General features: G+C 42.1%; 1 protein-coding gene across 1 annotated transcript in view; it reads left to right on the top strand.

The window, feature by feature from the left end:
* The window catches only part of LRMDA (leucine rich melanocyte differentiation associated), a 740,402-nt gene extending 717,473 nt beyond the window's left edge, over nt 1-22,929 (top strand). The window contains exon 7 of the mRNA XM_083440596.1: nt 20,343-22,929. Coding sequence (XP_083296722.1) covers nt 20,343-20,422 — 80 coding nt within the window. The 3' untranslated portion in view covers nt 20,423-22,929. The remainder of the gene's footprint in view (nt 1-20,342) is intronic.

The following is a 22,929-nucleotide window of genomic DNA, read 5'->3' as shown; positions in this document are numbered from 1 at the left end:
CTAGAATTTGAAGGTTTTGCTATGCTGCTACTTTGCAAATTTAACATTGGTAGGATAATAGGGACACTAGCTTTTCATGCACTGAGCACGTTCAGAAGAATCTTAAGGTTTCCAGAAGTACGGGGAGAAGGACCCCAAACCACTCAATAAACAATCTACAGTGGCCATGTGCTGGGGTGGGGAGTGGGGATTGAATGTACTGTATTGGAATAAGCATGGCTGGATGGAGCATTCAACGCTGCAACATTTTGTTGCAGGTCTCACTTGTTAAATATATTCTCAATTTTGTTGTTTAGTCGTGTCCGACTCTTTGTGACCCCATGGACCAGAGCACGCCAGGCACTCCTGTCTTCCACTGCCTCCCGCAGTTTGGTCAAACTCATGCTGGTAGCTTCGAGAACACTATCCAACCATCTCGTCCTCTGTCGTCCCCTTCTCCTTGTGCCCTCCATCTTTCCCAACATCAGGGTCTTTTCCAGGGAGTCTTCTCTTCTCATGAGGTGGCCAAAGTAAAGACAACAGGCATATTCTCAATATGGTACATCAAAAGCCAGATAACTGCTTCCCTAGAAACTAAGTGAGGGTGGCAGGCCTGGCAGGACACTGTGCTGCAAAATGAAACAACAAAACAACAAAACTTTGAATTACTATTGACATAAATGGGCTCATGTTACCCCTTTGTTGTGAGAGGTTACAACAACGTATGCCCCCTTGAGGCTTCAATAGTGAAATGCACCCATAAACGGGTGAGTTAAGTGCAGGAAGATCAGTGACAGTAATTGATTAATGGGTATTTAGGAAGCAGGGGGGAAATGCAGGTTGCATGCCATTTATCTTTCCATGCTCTGTGCAAGAACTATATGCATGGAATGTTTGCTTTGCAGCTGCATTTGTTCCCTTTTCTGCGTTAATATTCACTTCCTATCATGTTCAGGGGGTCAGCAGGGCGAATCCAGGAGCCAGATGTTTTACCTCTCCCCTAAGGAAACATAGTGATACTTAGCTGGGTATTGAACCAAATAAAGCCCGGACCAGAATCCAGAGTAAATGCAAGAGCTGGTTTAAAAATGTGTATCCTCGCATTTGCAGCTAGGACTTTCTTAAGGCACTAGCATGGTGCTGTGGTTTTTGTTTTGTTTTTTAAAAAAAGTCTTCTCTGCCACTCTCGGCTGCTTTCCCCCAGTAACTACGTCTAGGAAAAAATTACTGGGGGGGCAGTGGATGTGTGTGACTCGTTTTATTTACGGCCCCTGCTCCGAAACAAGTTTCAGTTATTTTAATCTGACTGAAATAAGAAACCATAATCCATGGATGAAAAGACAGTGGACAAACTCAGTTAAATCTCGAGTACCCCGAGGACATATATTTTGTCCATTTTTCTGGTTCTTTATGTCCCTTTCCCTCCCCTCCCCTCCTGCCGCCGCTATTCCCAACTTTTAACTTTTGAAAAGCCAAGCAGTTTAAGAGGCCGGGCCTGGGGAACTGATTGGTATGCAGCAGCAATTTCAGGATCTGTTCCCAAGCCTGTGCAGAGTGAAAAATGGCCTGCATTTTCTTGATAGCCCATGTGGTTGTAAAGAATAAATGGCTAATGAATTACAGATGAACATTGACGCAAATTAATCTTCCTGATGTCCCTGGGTTATATGGCAGCCATTTAAAAGTTTAATCAATACACTAAAGTTGAAAACATGCAGGCACTGCAGTTGTTTGGATGTAATAAACATCAGAGGGAAACGGGAGGCTTGTACCCAGTCCATGTATCATAATGACAGGTATTTATGTTTAATGGACTAAATATTTTTTATTGGAAGAGAGCAAATGTCAGCCTAACTTTGTAAGCCCTGCATTCAACTTTCCTTTGTGGTTGGTGAGAGACGGCTGACATGTCATTGAAAATGAAAGGGGGAGGGATGCCAATAGAGGCAAAGCCAAGGATAAGGAGCCACATTTGCAAGCACACCGTGCTGTTTTTAATGCTCCACAACCATTCATTAAATAAAAATGTTGACTCCATTTCTAGCATTGTTGTAAACCGGTTTACTGGGGGAGGCTTTTAATGGGTATTAGGGAAAAACAAGAACCAACCGCTGCCAGATATTCTTTTTCCTGTGAGCATATTATTTCCAGTGTCCTTTTGCAAGTTTCAGTTTGGGAAGATTTATAATTAGCCCTTCTCCCCTGAAACCCCCACCCGGCCACTTGGTGAGACAAGTAGAAACAAGGAAATGACTTTTGGAACCTGCGTTTCCACAGGCTTTTTCCTTTGGAGTAGAGTAATAGCTGTGTATATGCTTTCCAAACACTCTGATATTAATTGCACCTCGAGTCCATAAATTTTAGAGCCATCATGCTATTCATCTTTGCTATAAACAGAAATGCCTCTCTCTCTCTCTCCCTCTCTCTCTCTCCCTCTCTCTCTCTGTGTGTGTAGGTTGCAGGAGAGGGATCATCCTTGCTTACCAGTTTACAGTGGTACCTCGGGTTACAGACGCTTCAGGTTACATATGCTTCAGGTTACAGACTCCGCTAACCCAGAAATAGTACCTCGGGTTAAGAGCTTTGCTTCAGGATGAGAACAGAAATCGTGCTCCAGTGGCACAGCAGCAGCAGGAGGCCCCATTAGCTAAAGTGGTGCTTCAGGTTAAGAACAGTTTCAGGTTAAGAACAGACCTCCAGAACGAATTAAGTACTTAACCCGAGGTACCACTGTATAACACAGCTGGCGGGGGGGGGGGGGAGGAAATACTTTTAAAGGTGAAATAAAGCTAAAAATTGTGGTAGCCATCCACTTCTATGTAGCTGTGCTCCACTTTGGCAGGACATGAAATCAACTATAAAAGGTCAGACCTGGCCCAAGTCACAACGGCAAAGGGCAGGAAGGCCAGTTTGCAGTAAGAACAAGTATCCATAATGTCCTCTCTGGTGAGCTGACGAGAAGACAGCCTTGACCAAGAACCTGGAAATCTTATCACATGGCTTGCTCTGGCCTGCTGCTGTTTCGAAGGGCTTACTTGCTGAAACTGACCACTTACAATTCCCTTCTTTTCCCTAGGTTAAGGGTTGCTGCTTGCTACTGGTTCTTAACTTTTAGAAGGTCTTGATATTTGAGGGAGCTTTGTCTGTAATAAGTAGGAAAATGTATTGTGGATGGAGAGCGTCCATATTTTTAGTTAAGGCTGAATTGTGCGTCATAACCATTTCAAAGTTGTGCTTTTAATTTAATCAGAAACAAGTGTTGGTTCATTGTTGTTTTTTGAGAAAAGTCAGCAAAGAACAACACCATTTAAAACAAGAATTGTTTTCCATAAGTTGCTTTGCTTGAACACCTTATTATGTGATTGCTGCAATAGCTTAGAAGGGACACTGTAATGATAGCAGATGTAATGAAAGTGGGTGAATTGGGGGGGAAGTAGTTGTGGAGATGACCCGTGGAGAATTGAAACCCAGGGTGGCAGCCACTGTGAGCCATTAATAAAGAGTTGCACTTGTTGAAAAAAGTTTGTTTGCTCTACGCTTTGGTCTCCTGTAGCATCATTTGATAAAGTTTCAAGTGCCAAATATTATAGGCCTTAAATTAAAGGCAATTAAAGTAAAATGGTGCAACAAGTTATCTCCAGCTACACTGGCCCCCCTGTACTTTACTCTCATTTTGCACAGGGCTGCTGCTGAGAATGGCTGGAGTGTTCATTATTTGTCAGGTTGAAAGGTGGTAACTCGAGGCCAGCATCCAGTGTGAATTTGAACCCTGCATCCAAAAGGACTAACAAAAGAAGGCAGCACATCATTTTGCTGCAGCACTAACTAATCAGTTAATTCCATTTATGAATTGTTTCCTATGAGACATCTCAAAGCAATTTTACAATATAAACCCGTTGAAGTCTGGCCCATCCTAGTTTTCAAAGGGGGCAGGACTGAGGGTTCATTCACACTTGCACTTACCCCATGCTTTCTAGGCATGGGTCCAGAAGGTTTTTCTTTTGCACCTCCGCAAAGATTTGTTTAAGAAATCAGTGGTAAATGGCGGGCTTTCCTGGAGGAAAGCGGAGGCACAAAAGGAAAACCTCTTGGAGTCGTGCCTAGAAAGTACTGGACAAGTGGGATGAGCCCTAAGTCTTCCTGGGAAAGCATATTAAAAGTACTTATGAAATTGCTGCTACCTCCCCCGCCCCCCGTAAGGCTTTGGAAACAGTGTATTCAGCCAGCCCTAGGAGCAATGGGACTTGAGGTCACATCACTTGCGTGGGGAATTTTATGGGGACATGGGAGAGCCAACATATGCTGTGCACAACCCTTAGACAACCTCGTAGTGGCATGCACCAGACTGTGGATTAAGAAATGAATCACTGATCTAGTCTGGGCCATAGTGATCCACTTGGATCTGATCAGGCAAGTCCGCTTTGGCATCCAAGCAGGGACTGTGTCACTGTGGTACAAACTTATCCTTCAGGGGCCATAGTTCATGGTCCAGAAATAAGTTTTGTGGGCCTATTAGTGCAAGACTGGTGATGTTGTCACATGGCAGTACTTCTGTTTCTTTGTTCATTCTTACAGAGCAACACTGAAGATTCTGTAACTTCTGTGTTAAGAGTCTCTGCCTTTAGTTCGGATCTGGACAGAGCAGCCAATGGACAAGTTGTTTAATTTGAAAATTGTCGGAATACACACTGACGTAGAGAATGGCAAAGTGATGTACTGTGATCTGGCAGGGCATTGTCCTACTGCCACGTCCATCTCGAATTCCTGGAATAAAAATGTTAATGACAGTATGGAGAGAAATCAAGTTGAGAAGCATGCCAGTCTTAGGCCTCTGGTGTTTGAACCCCTATCTTTGACAGCTAAGTCAGAAATCAAGTAACTTTTGGTTCTGATACTGTATAACAAGCATGTTTTAAAAATGGGGTCTTCTTCAGTATTACCCTGCAGACATAACTCTGTTGTCTGCCAAATCATACTGCATTTTATTTTGACAAAGAGAGAGCATTAGGGGGGGCGGGGAGTCACTTTTCATCACAAAGGCTTAGTAAGGCAATAAAAAAGCCCCCCTCTCAAGACATTGTCATGTACTGCTGGTTATTTGTGATAGTTAAAAGAATTATTTGGAAACAAAGACATATCTCACAAAAGGCCTAAGTCGCATAAAGCTTTAATAACATTTACATCTGTGTTTCGTCCATGCTTCGAAATGTAACCCATGAATAACACATAAACCACAGCATATAAAGAGCAGGCACACCAGCACATCATTTAAAATGCTACATGCCCCCCGCCATCGTCTGTGGAATCAAGTACACAGCAGGAATGGTTCCAGTTGATAGGCGCACAATGAAGTCATTGCAGACAAAAACATATTAATTATGTTCATTTAAGACTAATATAGGAATTCCCTAATTGTCCTGTAATGCTGGTGATTCAAAACTCCAAGTTGTTGTGGGAGGCGGGCATGTATGGTGCTTCAGAAATGGCGGAAATTGCCAAGGATTGTCTTGGACTAATCCTGCAATTGTAACATGCTTCCTTGGCAGCGTCAACAACTCATGGTGATAACAGAGGACAAAACCAGGAAGAATTGCAAACCAAGGATGAGTGGAGGGGGGGTGAGGAAGGGGTTGTTGGTGCAAATAAGTATCTTTGCCGTACATGCGCTAATTGTAAAAACAGACCATTTTGAAAATGCAGCTGCTATGTACTTAAGTAACCGCAGCTGGGAGAATTGCTTTGTAGTGCTCTTCTGTTATGGAAGACATCAAGAGATGCTTAATAAATAGAATCAAGAGGGCAATGTCAGAGGGCATGTGTGGTGGTTTTATTGTTTGGTCTTGTTTGTCAGCATTTGGTACCCCAGATGATTATTGGAAAGATGGATTTATTCCTCTTCAGATAGTTTTCTAGGTTGCTTTGTTAATTTTTATTTCTAATCAAGAAGTGTCAGTGTAGCTCTGAGCATCTATAGAATACAGGGAAACAAGGGCCACTTTCATACAAAGCCGCCTAATTCTGTTTGTATTACACCCTTTCATTTTTAACATCTCCTTTGAGTTTTGAAGGAGCGTTCACATGCCAGTTTACAATTAGGTGCGTTTGAATGCTGGCTCCCTTTCCCCCTGCTATATCCAACATGCATCAAGAAATTTTCAGTCTTTAATTCTAGAAGATCTCGAATTATCCTCCTCTCTGCAATGGGTTAATAGTTCTTATTTTGATGCACTTTTAAAATCCCGCCTCTGGGGAACGGTATTTCAGCGAGAGCTGAGTGTAATTGCTAAATAATACAGTCGCTCTGTCTTATTTTAAATGAGTAATACTTGAATCGTAACTGATGCTGCCGTATTATGTCTAAACTGGGGCTATTCCTTCATGGTGTTTGATGGCACCACAGATGTAGGTGTTTGCGAATTTAAGCCTCTAGGTTTTAAAACGCTGTACCACATCGTTTTTAGCTCCTTTATATATGCTTCAGATTATGTATAATTGATGGCCTGCATTTACTGACATGGGTGGTATACAGATGTAAATGTTATTATAGCTTTTATATTTTATGTTCTCTCTGAAATATCATTTTGTCTTTGAATAATATTCTTGTTCAGGTTTCTGGGGGTTGGGTAGGTGTGTGTGTGTGTGTGTGTGTGTGTGTGCATGCACACACTGCTGCTGTAGATGTGTGTGTTATCTTTAAAAGGGAATATGAATTGGGTATTGCACATCATATATTTCTTAAAAGTAATTTGGAATTTTAGGATATAGGATTTGCAGTGACTGATAGGCTGCCTGCATGAGCTATACCCCATTGAAAATAACCGCGCCGGTACATGCCTACATCTGTCTAACCTCATAATTCACTTTCACATTGGGTTATGGATGTCTGCATTCAGTGAGTCTATCTCCCCTTCAGGTATTATTTCAGCCCTTTGAGATAATAAGGAAAGTTTAATTGCGTTGTTAATTGATTTTTTGCACAACATTATTACCTTGATTGATTGCCGAGTTGATGAAAATGTTAGACACAGGCAGCGTAAAGTATCAGCCCCGGTAAGGAGTGGGAGCCTTGCGGAGAATAGATAACCTTGATGTTAAGAGCTATATCCTTCAGATATGTCTTCCCTTGACATATTGATGGCCCTTGAAAAGGGAAAAGCTGATTGTATGCAGAATGCAATCATTAAACCCACTTCAGCTAGCTCTTGATTAATTTGTTTTTTTTTCCTGAAGGATCTAGTTAAAGAGAAGACCTCACTGGTATCAACAGCAGCCGTTTCCCAGCTATCAGAGTACTCTTTAACCCTCTCATGGTAGAATATATATATATGAGTGTGTGTGTGATGTGTTAGGGGCTATTTCTCATGTCATGAACTGGCCGAAATATTGTGGTGTGAACAATCCAAATGTCATCCCCCACCTGCACTTAATAGCAGGGGCACAATCCACCAGTGCAAATTTATTTGGAATTAAAGAGTGAACCCATTCAAGCGTACAGTAGTATTCTCTGTCTGACTCCCACTTGGTCACCCTTAATGGTGCCAAAAATCTGCTACCTTGAGGCTTCTGCCCCAGCATGCCTCATGGTTGGGTTTTCCTTATATCAGGTTTACTTTTGTGCTGGGGAAAAAAAAAGAGTACATGGAGGTGCACCAAAAATATACTGTGAGATTCACCAAACACACAAGTATCTTACATGAGAAGACCTACACAACTGTGCTGCTTCCAGAATCTTACTTTTCTTGTGGCCTCTCTCATACAGATTTCTGTGTGGCACATGTATTAAGGTTCTTACATTATTATCCCCAAGCATTTCTTTACCAGTAATGTTAAGTGAGAAGCCCCCTTTAATTTAGATTAGGAAAATCTGACAAAAATGTTTTCTTCTGACTACAGTTAGAATTCTGCCCACAATAACATCCTACTGAAGTTCCATCTTGGAGTGTTTGAGTATTTGGTTGCTTCAGTGGGGCATGGTTACCTACTGGTAACTTTTTCAAAAGGGGCTAATGCAGAGAATCGGTGCTCCTGTTTAATCTGTTACACTTTTTGCACCCAAAGTCTGCTTTCAAGTTTGTACTGTGGTCAGTCACACAACATATGCTTTTTTACTCCTGACTGAGCATGGTGAGGTCAGCCTATTTTGGTGATACCATGTTAGCACATGCACTTGAGAAAGTGTCCAGTCCAGTCCAGGCAGGCTTAAAGTTGGTGGACTTATGGCAGCAGTGTCCCATAAGCTTCTGCAAATATAAACTTCTTAAAGCAGTTGCTGTTGGACAAACTGAGTAATTCGTTTGTTTGCTGTTGGAGATGCATGTATATGTGCACTGTCTTCGCTACGCAGGCATTTGTTTTAATTAAGTTTTTTTTTGTAGGAACACAATCAAGGTAGCAATTACTCTTACCAATTAGCACATGAATCCATGAGCAGCTGCCACTGTGCCAAATTTGTATTGGTGGCAACTCCAAGTCATGAGTCTCTCTCACACACAGCATATGCCTGGCTAGAACACCATGCATATTGAGTATTTTGCAGACATAGCCATGCGCCAATGGAGCCTTGGAAGAACATGCCATAGGGTGTGTGCTTTCTCATGGTACATTTCATAGCTCAGTTCCAGCATCTTGTTTGAAACACACTTTGATTGTTAGAAGGGGAAAGTGTCAATAGACCAAACACACCCACACCCCATGCGCGCTTTTTTAACCTGGCCAAATATGGACATCCTTGTCATCTGTTGCACCAGGAAGGCCAAACCATTAAGATGTCAAGAGATTTAGTGTGAATATAGTATGTTGTTCAGCGTCTATTTACATCATTTTAAATATTAAAAAAAGGGTTGAAATACAGGTCCAGGATCTAAAAGTTACTAAGTCTCATGCAATTGTGCTAATCTAATGGGCTGCTTTGTGGTTGTTTTAGCACACACAGCAGGTGCACACAAACAGACCCATGCCGTATCAAAAACTCCTTTTTTTTGAAATGCCTTTCAGTTTCAGAAGAAATTTATCATGCAGGATGGCAGGCTTCTGTTTGAAAAGAACATGCCTGGAGCCTGTTTGGCTCATGAAACTAGTCTTATGGGTCTTGAGATCCTGCCCCAGGTCACTAATGTGGTGCTATTATTGATGGAGGACACATTGATTAATACAAAGTGGCAAAGGCACCACTATCTGTGGTCTGTGCGAAATATTTTATTTTCCATTGGGATTTAATTTCTTAGGAGGAAAAAACAACCCTCTGACAATTAAATAAAATGGGCAAAGCTTTCTAACTTTTCTAATTATAGTGGACAGGGACCCTAACATATGAACACTCCATAAAAATGAACAGTTAGCAAGTGGATTGCTTTGGCTTAAGGTAACCTGCATGTAATAATTATATTGCTGTGTTGGTGTTCATGGTCTTCTCTTGTAAGGAAGGAAGGGGTAGCTGCTGGTGGTCATAGAATCAGAGAATTGTAAAGTTGGAAGGGATACCAAGGTTCATCTAGCCCAACCCCTTGGAATACAGGAATCCTGCCCACAGCTGTCCCTGGGTAGGTTTGAACCACCAGCTGTCAGGTTAACAGCAAAGACTGTGGTCACAGGCCCATGAAGCAAATCTTGGTGTTTTGATTTATATCTACGGACTTTCAAAGTAACCTAAAACTTTTGCCTCTTGCTGCCAGGGCTTATGGGATACCACAGAATATTCTGGACCCAGTATAGTATACATAGATTGAGTTCTTCACGTCAAGGGGGGGGGGCTCTCACTGGCATCATGCCCACTGGCTCTGTAAGCATGTTTTAAAGGAAATTTTAAAGAGGGGAGTTTGGACAAGAGATCAGGGCCTAGTACAAAAGACCTGAGCCATGGGGCCCCATCAACCACCCCCTGACAAAGTCCCTGGCTACCCACACCCACTAAATACAGGACAGCAGCCTTTCCTCTCCCTGCCCCACCTGAAGGTGGTGGGTCGGATTGGGCTTATTGTCCTGGTTTTTTACTTTTTGAAATATGGCAACCCTAGGTAGGTGCCACAAACAAGGAAAGTCTGAAGTAGCTGTGATGGTTTGTAAGAAAACTACACAAGTGCCGCTATCTCAGCTAGGGAAGAACAAATATGTCTATTTCCAGATTGTGTTAATTTCACACATGTTGATAAATCTGTTTCATGACATTTTTACATTTATCTGATTGAATAAATAAACAAACATTTAACTGTATTTTATCTCTGTGTACATTTTAAGATGTCTTTTACCCTAAAGTATGTATTTTTTTTAACATGTTTCTTTAGTTCAGAACTGTATTGTAGAATACAGAGAAGTGTGAAATCCAAAGAAAAATTACACACTGTGTAATAAAGTGTGTTAGTAGTCACTTCACTTAGAAATGGGGGCCAAATAAAATTCTCTTTCACCCCTAATTTCACGTTAGACTTATGCAAATCTAATTCCACATAACTTTTCAATAAGCAGAACAGGACAACAGCATTTGTCATAAGATACAGCAGCAATAAAATTCAGGTTCAATGAAATTCGGAACACTGGACATGTTATGTACATCCCCTTCCCAATGACCCTTAATGTAACCCCACCTTCACATGCTAATTGTGTGCAGAGGGTCCACTGAAAGCTCTTGCTCATTGGGCAACATCACACAGCTTTGCCAGGTCTACTGCCTCTGTGCCAGCTTTCTACATGAATAACTTCCCCTCCTCAGACATCCACACCTATTATGTGGGATTTCAACTGCATCCACACTCAGAATTCATCAGTGGTGAGAAAGCCATGTGGCATTTGGGGATGGACTAGCATGTGCCCCCCGCCCCACTTTCTCCTTTCAATGTGTAGGTCCCCTTCATGTGATTAATGCATGGAAGGGGCTATAGATGTTGCTTTCCCCACTTCAGGTACACAGTGAATTAATTTTTCAGTGAGCTGCTCACCACATTCCAAAAAACGCTTTCCTGAGAGTTCACAACCAATTCAGAACCCAGTACAGTGGTACCTCAGGTTACATACGCTTCAGGTTACAGACTCCGCTAACCCAGAAATAGTACCTCAGGTTAAGAACTTTGCTTCAGGATGACAACAGAAATCGTGCAGCGGCGGCGCAGCGGCAGCAGGAGGCCCCATTAGTTAAAGTGGTGCTTCAGGTTAAGAACAGTTTCAGGTTAAGAACGAACCTCCGTAACCTAATCTGAGGTACCACTGTATTTAGAATTAAAATTGTGTTGCAATCTTCAACACTCTGACTAGGGAGTAGATCCTATTGAATACAGTGGGCTTACTTTCTAATAAACATAAGATTTTACATTTATCGGATGACCTAAATTGGAATAGCTATTGCTCATTGTTGCTGTTTTTTAAGTTTTAAAGGGCAATCAGTGTAAAGAATGCAGTGTAAATAGATATATTTTCGGATAAGTATTTTGTGCATATATTTTTCTAAATGCAGAGATAGAACAGGTTTCATAAGGTTCACATGCAAAAATGACACAAACAAGGAGAAGCGCACAAATTGGTTTAAATTTTATCCAAGTGTCTTGCGGCATCTTACCTTGAAGACTAACTGATTAATCTTGGCATGAGCTTTCAAAGACAAGACGCCCCCCCTCCAAAAATTTAAAAAAAGAAAGATGTTGCTTGATAAAGTGTGCTTTTGCCTCTGAAACTTGGTTCGCTTTTAATGTGCCACAAGACACTTCATTGTTTTTGTTACAACAGACTAACAGGGTTGATCTTCTGGAATTCCTCCGCAATAAAATACGATGTCCTATCACACATGGCGGAAATAACATGAACATCAAAGCAGTTGCTTGTATTTCTATGGCAGCTATCTCCCTTTTAAACAAATGTCAGGTGGGCAGAGGCAGAACCTACCTGAGAAATGGTGTTAAGTCTTATCAAAATACTTACTTTGCTTCCCTCAAAATTCCCAGGTGTTTCTTTTAATCGGGCGCTTCAAATTTTGCTTCAAAATATGACTTTCGGTGAAATTCAGTAGTAATTGCTGACCCAAATGTTGCCCTCTGCATTTTATTCGGCTACAATTTGGTGGCCACTGTTAAAACACACACACACACGCCTTTGATCTTTCTCCTTGGACTACATAAGATACGGTCATATTTTTGTTACTGTCAGCTTTGCCCGCATATTGATGGTAAGTGGGATTTTTTTCAGCCTCACAGAAGTCAAGTTTCAATGCAGAAGGCTGAAAGCATTGCACTTATAAATTCAAGCCACTGATCCTTACAAAACATAAAGTGGACTGCGAAGGAAGTAAACAGGATTGCTTTAATTGTCCTCAAAGAATACTTCGCTTGCTGGCTTTGGCCTCTTCGTTTGACAAATTAATGCTGCCCTCTAGTGGTCAAGACCTTCACTTCAGAGGCAAAGCAGCTAACGTGGGGATAGATTTCTTAGCTTTGGAAACTCGCTCTCCATTCCACTGGAAACAACAAGGCCATGTCTTGTGCTATAATTATTAATGCTAACCTTAAACTTACATAGTAACATCAGTCAAATGTGAATACAATTTTGTTTCATCTTTGGTGCTGTGTGTTTCAGAACCTGGCCTGTTTCTCCCCAGTATCTATTTGCATTGCCAATGAGATAAGATGTGCTGGGCTACCCTTTCATGTACCGTTTCTTTCAGTTGCACATTATGCCATCTGTCAGTTGTATGCTCTAGTGACCCCTACCTGTATTGCAGAAACTCAGCCCTTATTTGGGATCCAAGTGGCCACATGCGGAGGTGTTTCTGAGGATTCTTTTCCTAAAACAGCCCAGGCCACATTAAATTCAAAAAGGCTGAAGGCAATTGAGGAGAGGCATCCAATGGCGGGGGGGGGGGGGGGGAGAGAGAGCTGTGTTTGGAGAAGGACATATGGAAACATAAGGATGTGCTTGCATGTACCTATGGGCCTCTTTTGGGTCTCATCCTGAGAATTTATTGGTATATCTGAACTCCCATTGCACTCCATTTGGGCTAAAAGGTAAAGGACCCCTGACAGTTAAGTCCAGTTGCGAACGACTCTGGGGTTGCGGTGCTCATCTCGCTTTACTGGCTGAAGGAACAGACGTTTGTCCGCAGACAGTTTTTCCGGGTCATGTGGCCAGCATGACTAAGCTGCTTCTGGCGAAACCAGAGCAGCGCACGGAAACGCCGTTTACCTTCCCGCCGGAGCGGTACCCATTTATCTACTTGCACTTTGACATGCTTTCGAACTGCTAGGCTGGCAGGAGCAGGGACTGAGTAATAGGAGCTCACCCCGTCGCGGGGATTCGAACCGCCGACCTTCCGATCTGCAAGCCCAAGGCTCAGTGGTTTAGACCACAGCACCACCTGCGTCCCCTTCCAGTTGGGCTACTCTTTCATTTATTCGCAATGCATATTTTTGAGATTGTTTTGGGCTGGAGATGCCAGATCTTTTGCATGCAGTGCACGTGCTCCCCAGCCCTAAATGGTGCAATGCCCCCCCCCCCGTTTGTATATTGTTATTATGGAAAAACAACAGCATAGCACTGTTGGAGAATTTAAAAAAGAGGTTCCTAGAGATATACCTCCCAGAAACCCAAAAGAAAATGGTGCATTCTCCAAATGTGCATAGGGACAGCCTCAAAAATAAGGAGGATGTAAAGAACCATATCTAAAGCAATGTTTTTAATACACTTCCATATTACACACATGGTTTTTATTCACCAGTCAAAAGATCACAGCAATCTTAATAGATGCAACCTAGTGTCATAATCTTGAACCAATCAAAATCATTTGGTTCTTCAAATCAGCCCTCCTCATAAGATCATGTGATTACATATAACCAGTATTTCAGTGTCTTTATTAAGATTTTGACTAATTTTCCTATTCATTAAATGTATCCTAATTTTCTTTTTCATCCATCTACAAAACAATTCAATATTAATCACAATTGCTATGCCTAGCCAATTTTCTTTTCATGCTTACAATGGCCACCATAGCATGGCTGGCAATTTTAAAATACTGTAGCGAAGGTCAAGAACAAAACAGGTCTGGGAGCTCACTTTAAAATTTATTTGTTACTAAATTAGGCTGGAATCCTAAACTGGGCCATGTGGGATAGGGGTGACTATGGCAGTTTAACTGCTTCATCTGACATAGTGCATATCTCTGCTAGCAAGGTTGACTTGAAATGCTCTGCATTTTGCCATCTATTTCCAGTCTACCAACAAAATGTTTAAGGTCCTCACCAACATTTTTTACCCACCAGAAACAATGGAAAGGAAAGGAGAACGGGGAATTAAACATGCTAAGAAGTGTGCATAAACCGAGAACTGGGAGGGCTCAGGGTCCATTGGATCCCATCTGCTTCCTGGAACGCCGCCATTTTGGAACTTAGTCAGGTCTCCCTCTTTGACAGCAGAGCTCCCTCTCTCTCTCTCTCTCTCTCTCTCTCTCCAGTGTCAAAGGGGTACATTGGATCTATCTTATGGTCCCTAGGACAGCCTCTAGGTGCATAAGAAATTATATCCTAAGTGGCTCTTTGTCCATTTTCTAATGTCTTTTCCTACCCTTCTTCCCCTGTTCTGTGTTTCTCTTTCCTTTTCTTCTTCTCTCTCTTATACCAAAGAAAAGAGTGGTAGTACCTTTGATGTGACCTAACTAATGTTGGGGTGCAATCCAGTTATGGAATCAGAATCCACCCATTGAAAAACATTGGCTTTAATGCATCTACTCAAGGCAAACTCGAGGTAATGGAGCTGGAAGTTGAACTGAGGGTGAACATTAGGGAAAGAAAACACTCTCCTAATTGCATCAAGATAGCTAGACTTGGTCATGGAATTTCCCCTCTTGGTGGTTTCCTAGAACATTTTGGAGTTGGCATTACTTAAGCAGTACTTTAATACATTGTACTCTGTGCCTAAAGCACCCTTCAAACACACCCTTCAAACAATGCGTGCTCAAAATTTTCCTGAAAGCTACCAGGAGGGAAAATTCCATGATCATGTCTAGTCATCTTGATGTAATTAGGAGAGTGTTTTCTTTCTAACATTCACTCAAAGTCCTCCTTCAACTGCCGTTGCTAATTTGCTTTCAGTAGATACAGCGAGCTGTTGTTCTTCAGTGAGTGGGTGCTGGATTTGCTGACCTATTGGGTGAATATAGATGACCACTGTCCCAACTGACATTTACCACAGTGTCATTTGCATCCCTTGGTCAGGTGCCCATTTTAATACTCTTAAGACACATCCACATCCAGTTAGAAAGTGGGGAGCGGGGAGGGAAGTACAAAAAATGATCCTCGTTGCTTGGCAGAATTGGTAACAACAACTGGCTAACTCAGTGATTCCATGTGACTCTGAGTAAATGCAGAAGAGCATTCCCCAAACAGCAACTGTCCACTTGGCAAATGGTCATCCGTATTCAGCTGTTGTTTCTCTTCCAGCTCTGTTAGCCTATAAAACCAAACATCCCAAGCTCTCTTCTTAATAAGAAAATAAGTAAGTAAGTAAGTAAGGCCTTCCACATTGCAGTTTGTCATCATTTACAATACAGATGTCTTTCTGCAAAGTCACCAACCTACTCACACCCAAGGGTCACAGCTACTTTGAATGATTTAAGGTAATATGCTGTAAATGGGCTCATTTTCACCAGAGGGAGTGGATCTGTAGATAGCATATGCCTAGATCAAAGGTCATCATGTCACTGTCATTCAAGGAGGAAGAGATTCTCCCTGTCCCCCCCCCCCTTTTTTTTTACACAAACGAAGTATGACATCTAAGGAACAATGTGTTGTTTGTTCCACTGCCAGGATATGCATAATGGAAACATTAGCTCTGAAATCTTTTTTTTAAAAAAAATATATCTGTCAACCTAATGGCTCAGCTCCTTAACGTGTTAGAGAGCTTTAAACTATATAGCAGCCTGGGTCGTATAAAGCAACCTCTAGATTGTGGCCTGACTAGATCATAGTGACATAATACAACCCTGGAACAATACAGCTTATTATTGCATATCAGCTTGTCTGCTTATTCCCAAGGATTTGGGCAAATCCACTCCCCCGCCCCACCCCCCAACCCGGGAAAAGATTCTGTGAGAATTTTAGTTATTTAAAAATAGGCTTGCAGTGCATCTCTGCCCCCTCCTGCTCCTTTATTTCCTCTCTTTTGAAAAAGAGCACACATTTCATCCACAGTTGCAGTGGGAACTCTGAAGTACATTTACACCAGACCGAATTTAATCACACATCAGCTTGACTGATAGTTTAAACTGAGCATTATTGCAGCTTCTCCTGGCCTGGTTTGGAAAATTCGCATGTTTCTCCTCCTATAATCTTCATTGCAGATTTTCCCAACATGCGTTCCCTGCTGACTCCAATCTCACCTCTTTCTTCCCGCCACCCACCCCACCTCCAGGCCTTTCTTGCAGCCATGGTGGTGAGGTGCGATTTGCTGCTGTTCTTGTCTGTACCAGCTGCTTGCACTGAGGCGCTTGCTCTTGTCTGTACAGGAGGCGATGTTGCCATGCTCTAAAATGTTCTATTTCACTAGATTATCCTTGGCAGAAGGGAAGAACTTGGCTGAAATTTCCCTCCTAGTTCCTCAGAAATAAGCAGCAACTTGGGTATTTTACTCTGCTCTGTTGCGGAATGCAGGTGTCTTTCCGCAAAATCACCAACCTACTTCCACCCAAGGTGGGTGGAGAGAGAAATCTATTTGATTTTGGTGGGAAGGGGTTGCGACTTACCTTAGCAAATCTCACCAGGAAGTGTGGCTGGTGGGAAGCTGTGGAAAGAGCCTTGTAATGCAGTGCACAGACTGTGGTAAGCTGAGGACAGAGCCTTGCATCACTATGACATTGTTAAAGTTAACAATTTGCTGGTGAGAAGGAATGAAAAACCCTTAACTGCTTTATAGGTTTAAGTAAGGTAAGGTGGAATCCCCTCCTAAACATTACACATACACACACACACACACATATATATATATATACACACATATATACATACACAAACACAAGTATCTATATCCCATGACCTTTTCACTCCCAACTAGTCAAGAAAATAAATTTACAAAATTGAGTCTCACATCTTGAAAAATGTGTATATTGTAACCTAGCTATCCAAGAGTCCTGAGCAATGCACACCCAATGCTTTAAAAAACAAAAAACTTGCTTTAGTATGCATGTGTGTATTTATTTATGGTGATAATTGGTCCTCCCTCCCCCCAGCCCCAGCTCTGGAAGGTCTATCGTGCTGACATTACAATGTAGTGTTCAAGTGAGACCGATCTCTCAGTGCATGCGAGCGATTGCAAGATTGTTACTTAGCCGTTATAATTAGAACATCCATTCCGCAGAGGGAAAACATTTAAAAGATAAAGGGTGTATTTAAAAATGAATCTTCCCAATGCAATTTTTTCATAATTATAGTTTTAACATCTTATGGTGATGGTGGAAGCGGCTACTTAAGAAAAATTAGGAGCCTCATTTGGGGGAAGATGATCCCTCAAGAGACCTCATGTTGTCATTTTTCAAGAGCCTGATCAGGGAGCTCATGGCTCCTGATGCATTGGAAATATCCTTAGCTTATTATGACCAGTGCTGGATACTTTAATTAAAAATACCACTAAATAGGGTGGGGGTCTCATTCCCTCTTTTTTTAAAAAACACGTGTTTTTGGAATTATTTTCTGAAGGTGCAACTAAATGAACAAATTGTGGGCGCACAAACACATACACAACATGTTGGGATAGGGGAGCTATATCCCCTACAGAGACAGAAGCGGTTGGTTTCCCTAATCCACATATGCTGTATCTGATCATGAAATGCTCTGACTATAGCCCACAGCCCCCTATAATTTTCACAGTTCTCTGCAGTTGCTCTGTGTGTGTGTTTAAGGGAGGGGGGGAGAGAGAAAGGCTTTTGTATGTGTATGCGGGAAGAAGGGGTGAATCACTGTCACCTCATTTAAATTATAAGGACGCCTATTGTTTTACAAATAACCTTCATGATAAAAATAAAGTCTCGTGGCACCATTTTCAACTGTGCTTTTATCAGGACCCTCTGAGCAGAAGTGTGTACACAATACGCCCGGCAATCGAATCACAGCTGTGCGTCTTGGTAGGGACTCTCGGTGGAGACAACACTTCGTTAATTTAAACAATTGTAGGCTGCAGGAGTTCAAAAAAAATAAAAAAAAATAAAACGAAATCAGCTGACTTTAACTGTCACTAGCCCAAGCACCTTTATCCCCAGGCGAGCAGCAGCAGCTGGATTTCATTTCTTGCTGCCAGACTGTCCGACATCTTTGCTGAACATCCCAGGAACTGAGCGCCTTTACTTTAAGGATTTTATTCAAGGTGACAGCTCCTCACACTTTAGCGTTCAGATCACCTCAAGTAGCTGAGATCTCAGTGAAAATGAGAGCACTTCTGCGGCAAACTCCAAATTTAGATTGACTGAGGTTATCCTTAGGCCTCTAGGACCCAACCTCCATGACAGAACAGGCCTGCCAGGAACTTTAAAACTACAGTGGAGTTTGTAATGATGTCTGGGGAGAAATCTTCTGCAGGAACCACAGAGAATACTATAAGTGATAGGAAAGGATGTCAGGTTTCGTTAGGGCTGGAGACAGTGTTAGAATATACGTGGCATAATATGGCACCGGTATCTCTGTCAGCATCTCTGTTTTCTGTCACCGCACACAATTCCAGGCCTGTCTGTAGCCATGACAGTGTCTTTTCAGATCAGGTTATTGCCAGCCCAAAGACTCGCTCAGCACACCGCCAGATAGCCCCCTTTGTTTGAAGCCTGCCCTTTTGTCATTAACGCACTTGATGTCTATTTAAAATCTGATGGTGAATGCAGTATCTGTTTTCCTGTCAAGAGATCATTGACAATATTAATACCTCATGTCCTTGCCTCATTTTCTAAGCGCTGACACCTAGCTGCAGTCTCCGGCATTCATCAAAGAGCACTCTCTCACCAGGATTTCCATAAACAGCCTTAGTCCCAATTTCTGAGAAACATGGCAGCCCTCGCAGAGGGCTTTTATCAGTGCCGTCTGCCAAAGGAGTCTGAGGAATGTTGCTAATTAAACAAAACAAAACTATTGCTAATAAAAAACACACTTCGTGGTCTTTAAATTTTGATACTTAGAATCTGAAAGCACATTCAGCCTTATGAAAAGGGGTAATGATATCCACAGTGTTCATGGGAAAATGACATTCTAGAAGATAAAAGCCTGGTTTTCCGTAGATGCTGACTCCTAGGAAATGGCTGAGGAATGGGTAAATCAGTCTTTTTCTTGGTCCTGACACTTTTACTCCATTCACCCACACGTCTTTTCCAATTTCATGCATTTATATGATTTATTTATTTTTAAAAAATGCATGAATATTTGCAGTTAAATAAGTAGATAAGTGTAATTTTAAAATCAAAATTTGCATTTCAAAACATACTCTTCCAAAATTACTTATTTTAAAATGTATTTCTAGTGCGCACCTACACGTTGACTCAATAGTAAGTCTCCCATTGAGTTCAATGGTGTAAGTTCAAGCCAAGTGTGCTAAGTGTATTTGAAGGGAGCCTTGGGGGGGGGCTGTTGATCCTAAGCTTTGGAACTCCCTGCAGGACAGATACCCAGAGTGGGCAGGGCAGAAAGACCCAGTTTTGCTCCCCAACCCACACATATATAAAAGTTTGGGGAGTTTAGTCCAATCCAGGCCAATAGCTTATTCCTCCACCTTGAGAGCTCTTAAGCATATAGCAGTTTACTGAAAGATTCTCCATAGGTAACAAAAGTACATTCAGTATCTCTGTTTTTAAGTCTTGGCATCTTTGTGGTGTAGTGGTTAAGAGCGATAGATTCGTAATCTGGTGAACCGGGTTTGCGTCTCCACTCCTCCACATGCAGCTGCTGGGTGACCTTGGGCTAGTCACACTTCTTGGAAGTCTCTCAGCCCCACTCACATCACAGAGTGCTTGTTGTGGGGGAGGAAGGGAAAGGAGAATGTTAGCCGCTTTGAGACTCCTTCGGGTAGTGATAAAGCGGGATATCAAAGCCAAACTCTTCTTCTTCTTCTTCTTCTTTAATATCAATCAATTACAGTCAGTTTGAGACATTTTTGGTTGTAGTTAATGAGGGGTGGGGGACGGGGAAGTAGAGGAAGAGAAAGCGAGGAGGGGAGAGATGAGGGAGGCATTAAACTTTCTTTGCATAATATATGAGTGGAGCTTTTTGTTCTCATCGTCACATGGATGGGTGTCTTATTTTTATACAGTACTTTTTACGGAACGGAATTCCTAGCTTTACCTTTTCCTGCTCCCATCTCCTTGCACATGCAACCATTATACTGATGCACTAAGCGCTAACCTTTTCGTTTCTCTTCTGCTGCAGGTGTCCTAGGGAAATGCCGCTATGTCTACTACGGGAAGCAATCTGAAGGCAACCGGTTCATCCGTGACGACCAGCTCTGAGGCGAACTCCGCATCAGCAAAACCATCCACGTTAGCTACACACATCACACACACACACACACACACACACACACACACACACACAAAAGCACAAACTTCATCCACATCTTTAAAAGGGGTTAAAAAAAAAGCTTGTGTAAACCAAAGTCCTCCAGTACCTTCTGCTGACTTTGCCAGACCTGTCAAAATCATCCTTCTGCTTTAGCTTGAGTAGTCACATAGAGATTGACATGATTGCCTCTAAGCAGGTCCCATCCACCAGTGTGACAGACAGCTGCAGCGAAGCACCAGGCCTGACAGGAAGAACACCATGATGGATTGCCTGGCCCAATTGCTGCTTGCAGAAGAGCAAAGGTCACACCTGGGGCCTCACTGAGCATGCTCAGCTGCTTTTAACAAAACCAGCCCTGTTTTATCTAAAGCTTGCCTGTTGAGTAAGAAAGCTCTGTGTGTGACTGTGAGTGTGTGTGAGAGAGAGCGCGCGTGCACACAAACACACACACACACACACAAACAACAACAGTTAACCTGGCTGCTGCTTGAAATTTCAAAGAACACCCCCTCCTTACCTGCCTTTATTTTTTCTCAGGAATTAAGTGTTTATGGTAGATGCACAAACAATGCAGCCATGCCGTATGTGGCTTTGTTTCTTTATTGGGGGAAATAACAAAAGCTGTCAGAAATGTGATTTAATTTCAAATGCTGGAGGGGTGGTGGAAATTACTTGATAACATGCGGAAGTGTTAATATTAATTCCAAGCTCCTTGGGCAGGAGTTGGTTTCATAGTTGTCAGGTTTTTTGCAAAGAGGAGGTTTAGAAGTAAAAGTGCAGGAATGGAAAGAGCAGGGAAACAGCAACAAAAACTGCTGATCCGGATTAATTTTGGGAAAGGAGAAGGGACAAAAGAGCCAAAGTCCTCTCCCCTAACCTTAACTTGTGGAAATCAGAACCACAAAAGATGTATCTGTGTGTCCTTAAGCAGTATTGACAGTCCTTTTATTAACTACTCATCAGCATAGATCCAAATCGAGCTAACCACACCTCTTGCCTTTTTGTGAACTAAAACTATCGTCTTTTTAAAGTGTTTCCTGAAAGGATTGTTTTGTATTCTATTTTTTTGATAGATATAAAATCCCCTAAATATAAAACCAACTTATGTTTGTGTAATGAAAGCTATTACCATCTGAGGGACCACAAAGTCTTCTGTGAAATGGGTTAGCGGTCTCAGGCTGAAAGTAGCCATTACAGTAGACATGTGTTTGCAACTGAAAACAGCCAGGTCTCCTGCTTCTGTAACCCCTAGCAGTACAAACCGTGATCATGCTTTGGGTTTCCCTTCTCCACCTGTGCTCCTTGCAGGGAAGTATGAGGGACGTTCACATTGTATGCTTCTTATGTCTTGACATTACTAGTGGAGAGGAGAGGCAGATAAGGTGTTGGGCTGTTGTTTTCACTGGCAGCCTTGTAACATCTGGTTCTGACCCCCATTCACATTCTGGGTCGAGGACATGCTCACAGTGTGGAAAAGCAGATCGCATGGCCTTATGTGAAGGGTGGTCTTATCCACCCATATATTAACTTTTGTATGTGGAGGGGGAATTAGTGTTTGCAAATACTAAACCAGGTCACTAGCTGATTACCATATTTTCAATAGCAGTCATTTATACCACACAAAGTCATAGAGCATCTCACCCAGGGTAGTCAGCAGATCTTGATTTATTCCAGATGTTTGTTGGACTCCAGTTCTCATAATCCCTGACAAATAGTCAGGAATTCAAATCCGACCATTTCCACAGGGCAGCATTTTGGCTATGCCTTAACTAACCAGACCTATCTATCTATATCTGCATACATACAGAAAGTGCCATTGAGCTCCGTTTCCACGTTCACATAGCAATAGGTCAAGAGAAAGACTGAATCCAGGTTTAACATTGGGAGCCAATTTAAGTTTTTAAAAAGTCCTATATTTTGGATGCAAGTGCATGAGTCCTGCAGTTACATTCGTGTGTGTATATCAGGATTGTGACCATTCCGGTATCATGTTATGTCTGCATTTTAATGCATACAGCTATGTATATATGAAAATGTAGAAGAATATCAACATGAGAATTCTACACCACGAGTTGACTGCAAAGGAATTGCTTTACAGTGGGTCAAAAAGAGGAATCCATTTTCAGGAACTATTAATAGTTTATTAAACTGAATCGTGACCCAAAAGGCTTAAAATTAGAGGCCTGAGGGTAATTGGTATGACATTAACACATACCAAAAAAAGTTTTTGGGGGAACTTGAACCCATTTTCCCAAAACAACCGCGAGCTGTACAGATTTACATTTGACTGGCTGTTTTGAATCGTAAGTACATGTTTTGACCATGGCAGTGGAGTTCAAAGCAGGGGTGTTTGAAATCACCTTGTGTCACATTCAGTCTGGTTGGATATCTCTTCTTGTCTACATCAAGGACTTTTTAACCCTGCCTCAAACAATAAAATGCACTTGCAAACTGA

Source organism: Podarcis tiliguerta (assembly GCF_965153285.1).
Source record: "Podarcis tiliguerta genome assembly, chromosome: 5".
NCBI lineage: Eukaryota > Metazoa > Chordata > Lepidosauria > Squamata > Lacertidae > Podarcis > Podarcis tiliguerta.
This window is presented reverse-complemented; position numbering and strand designations above follow the sequence as displayed.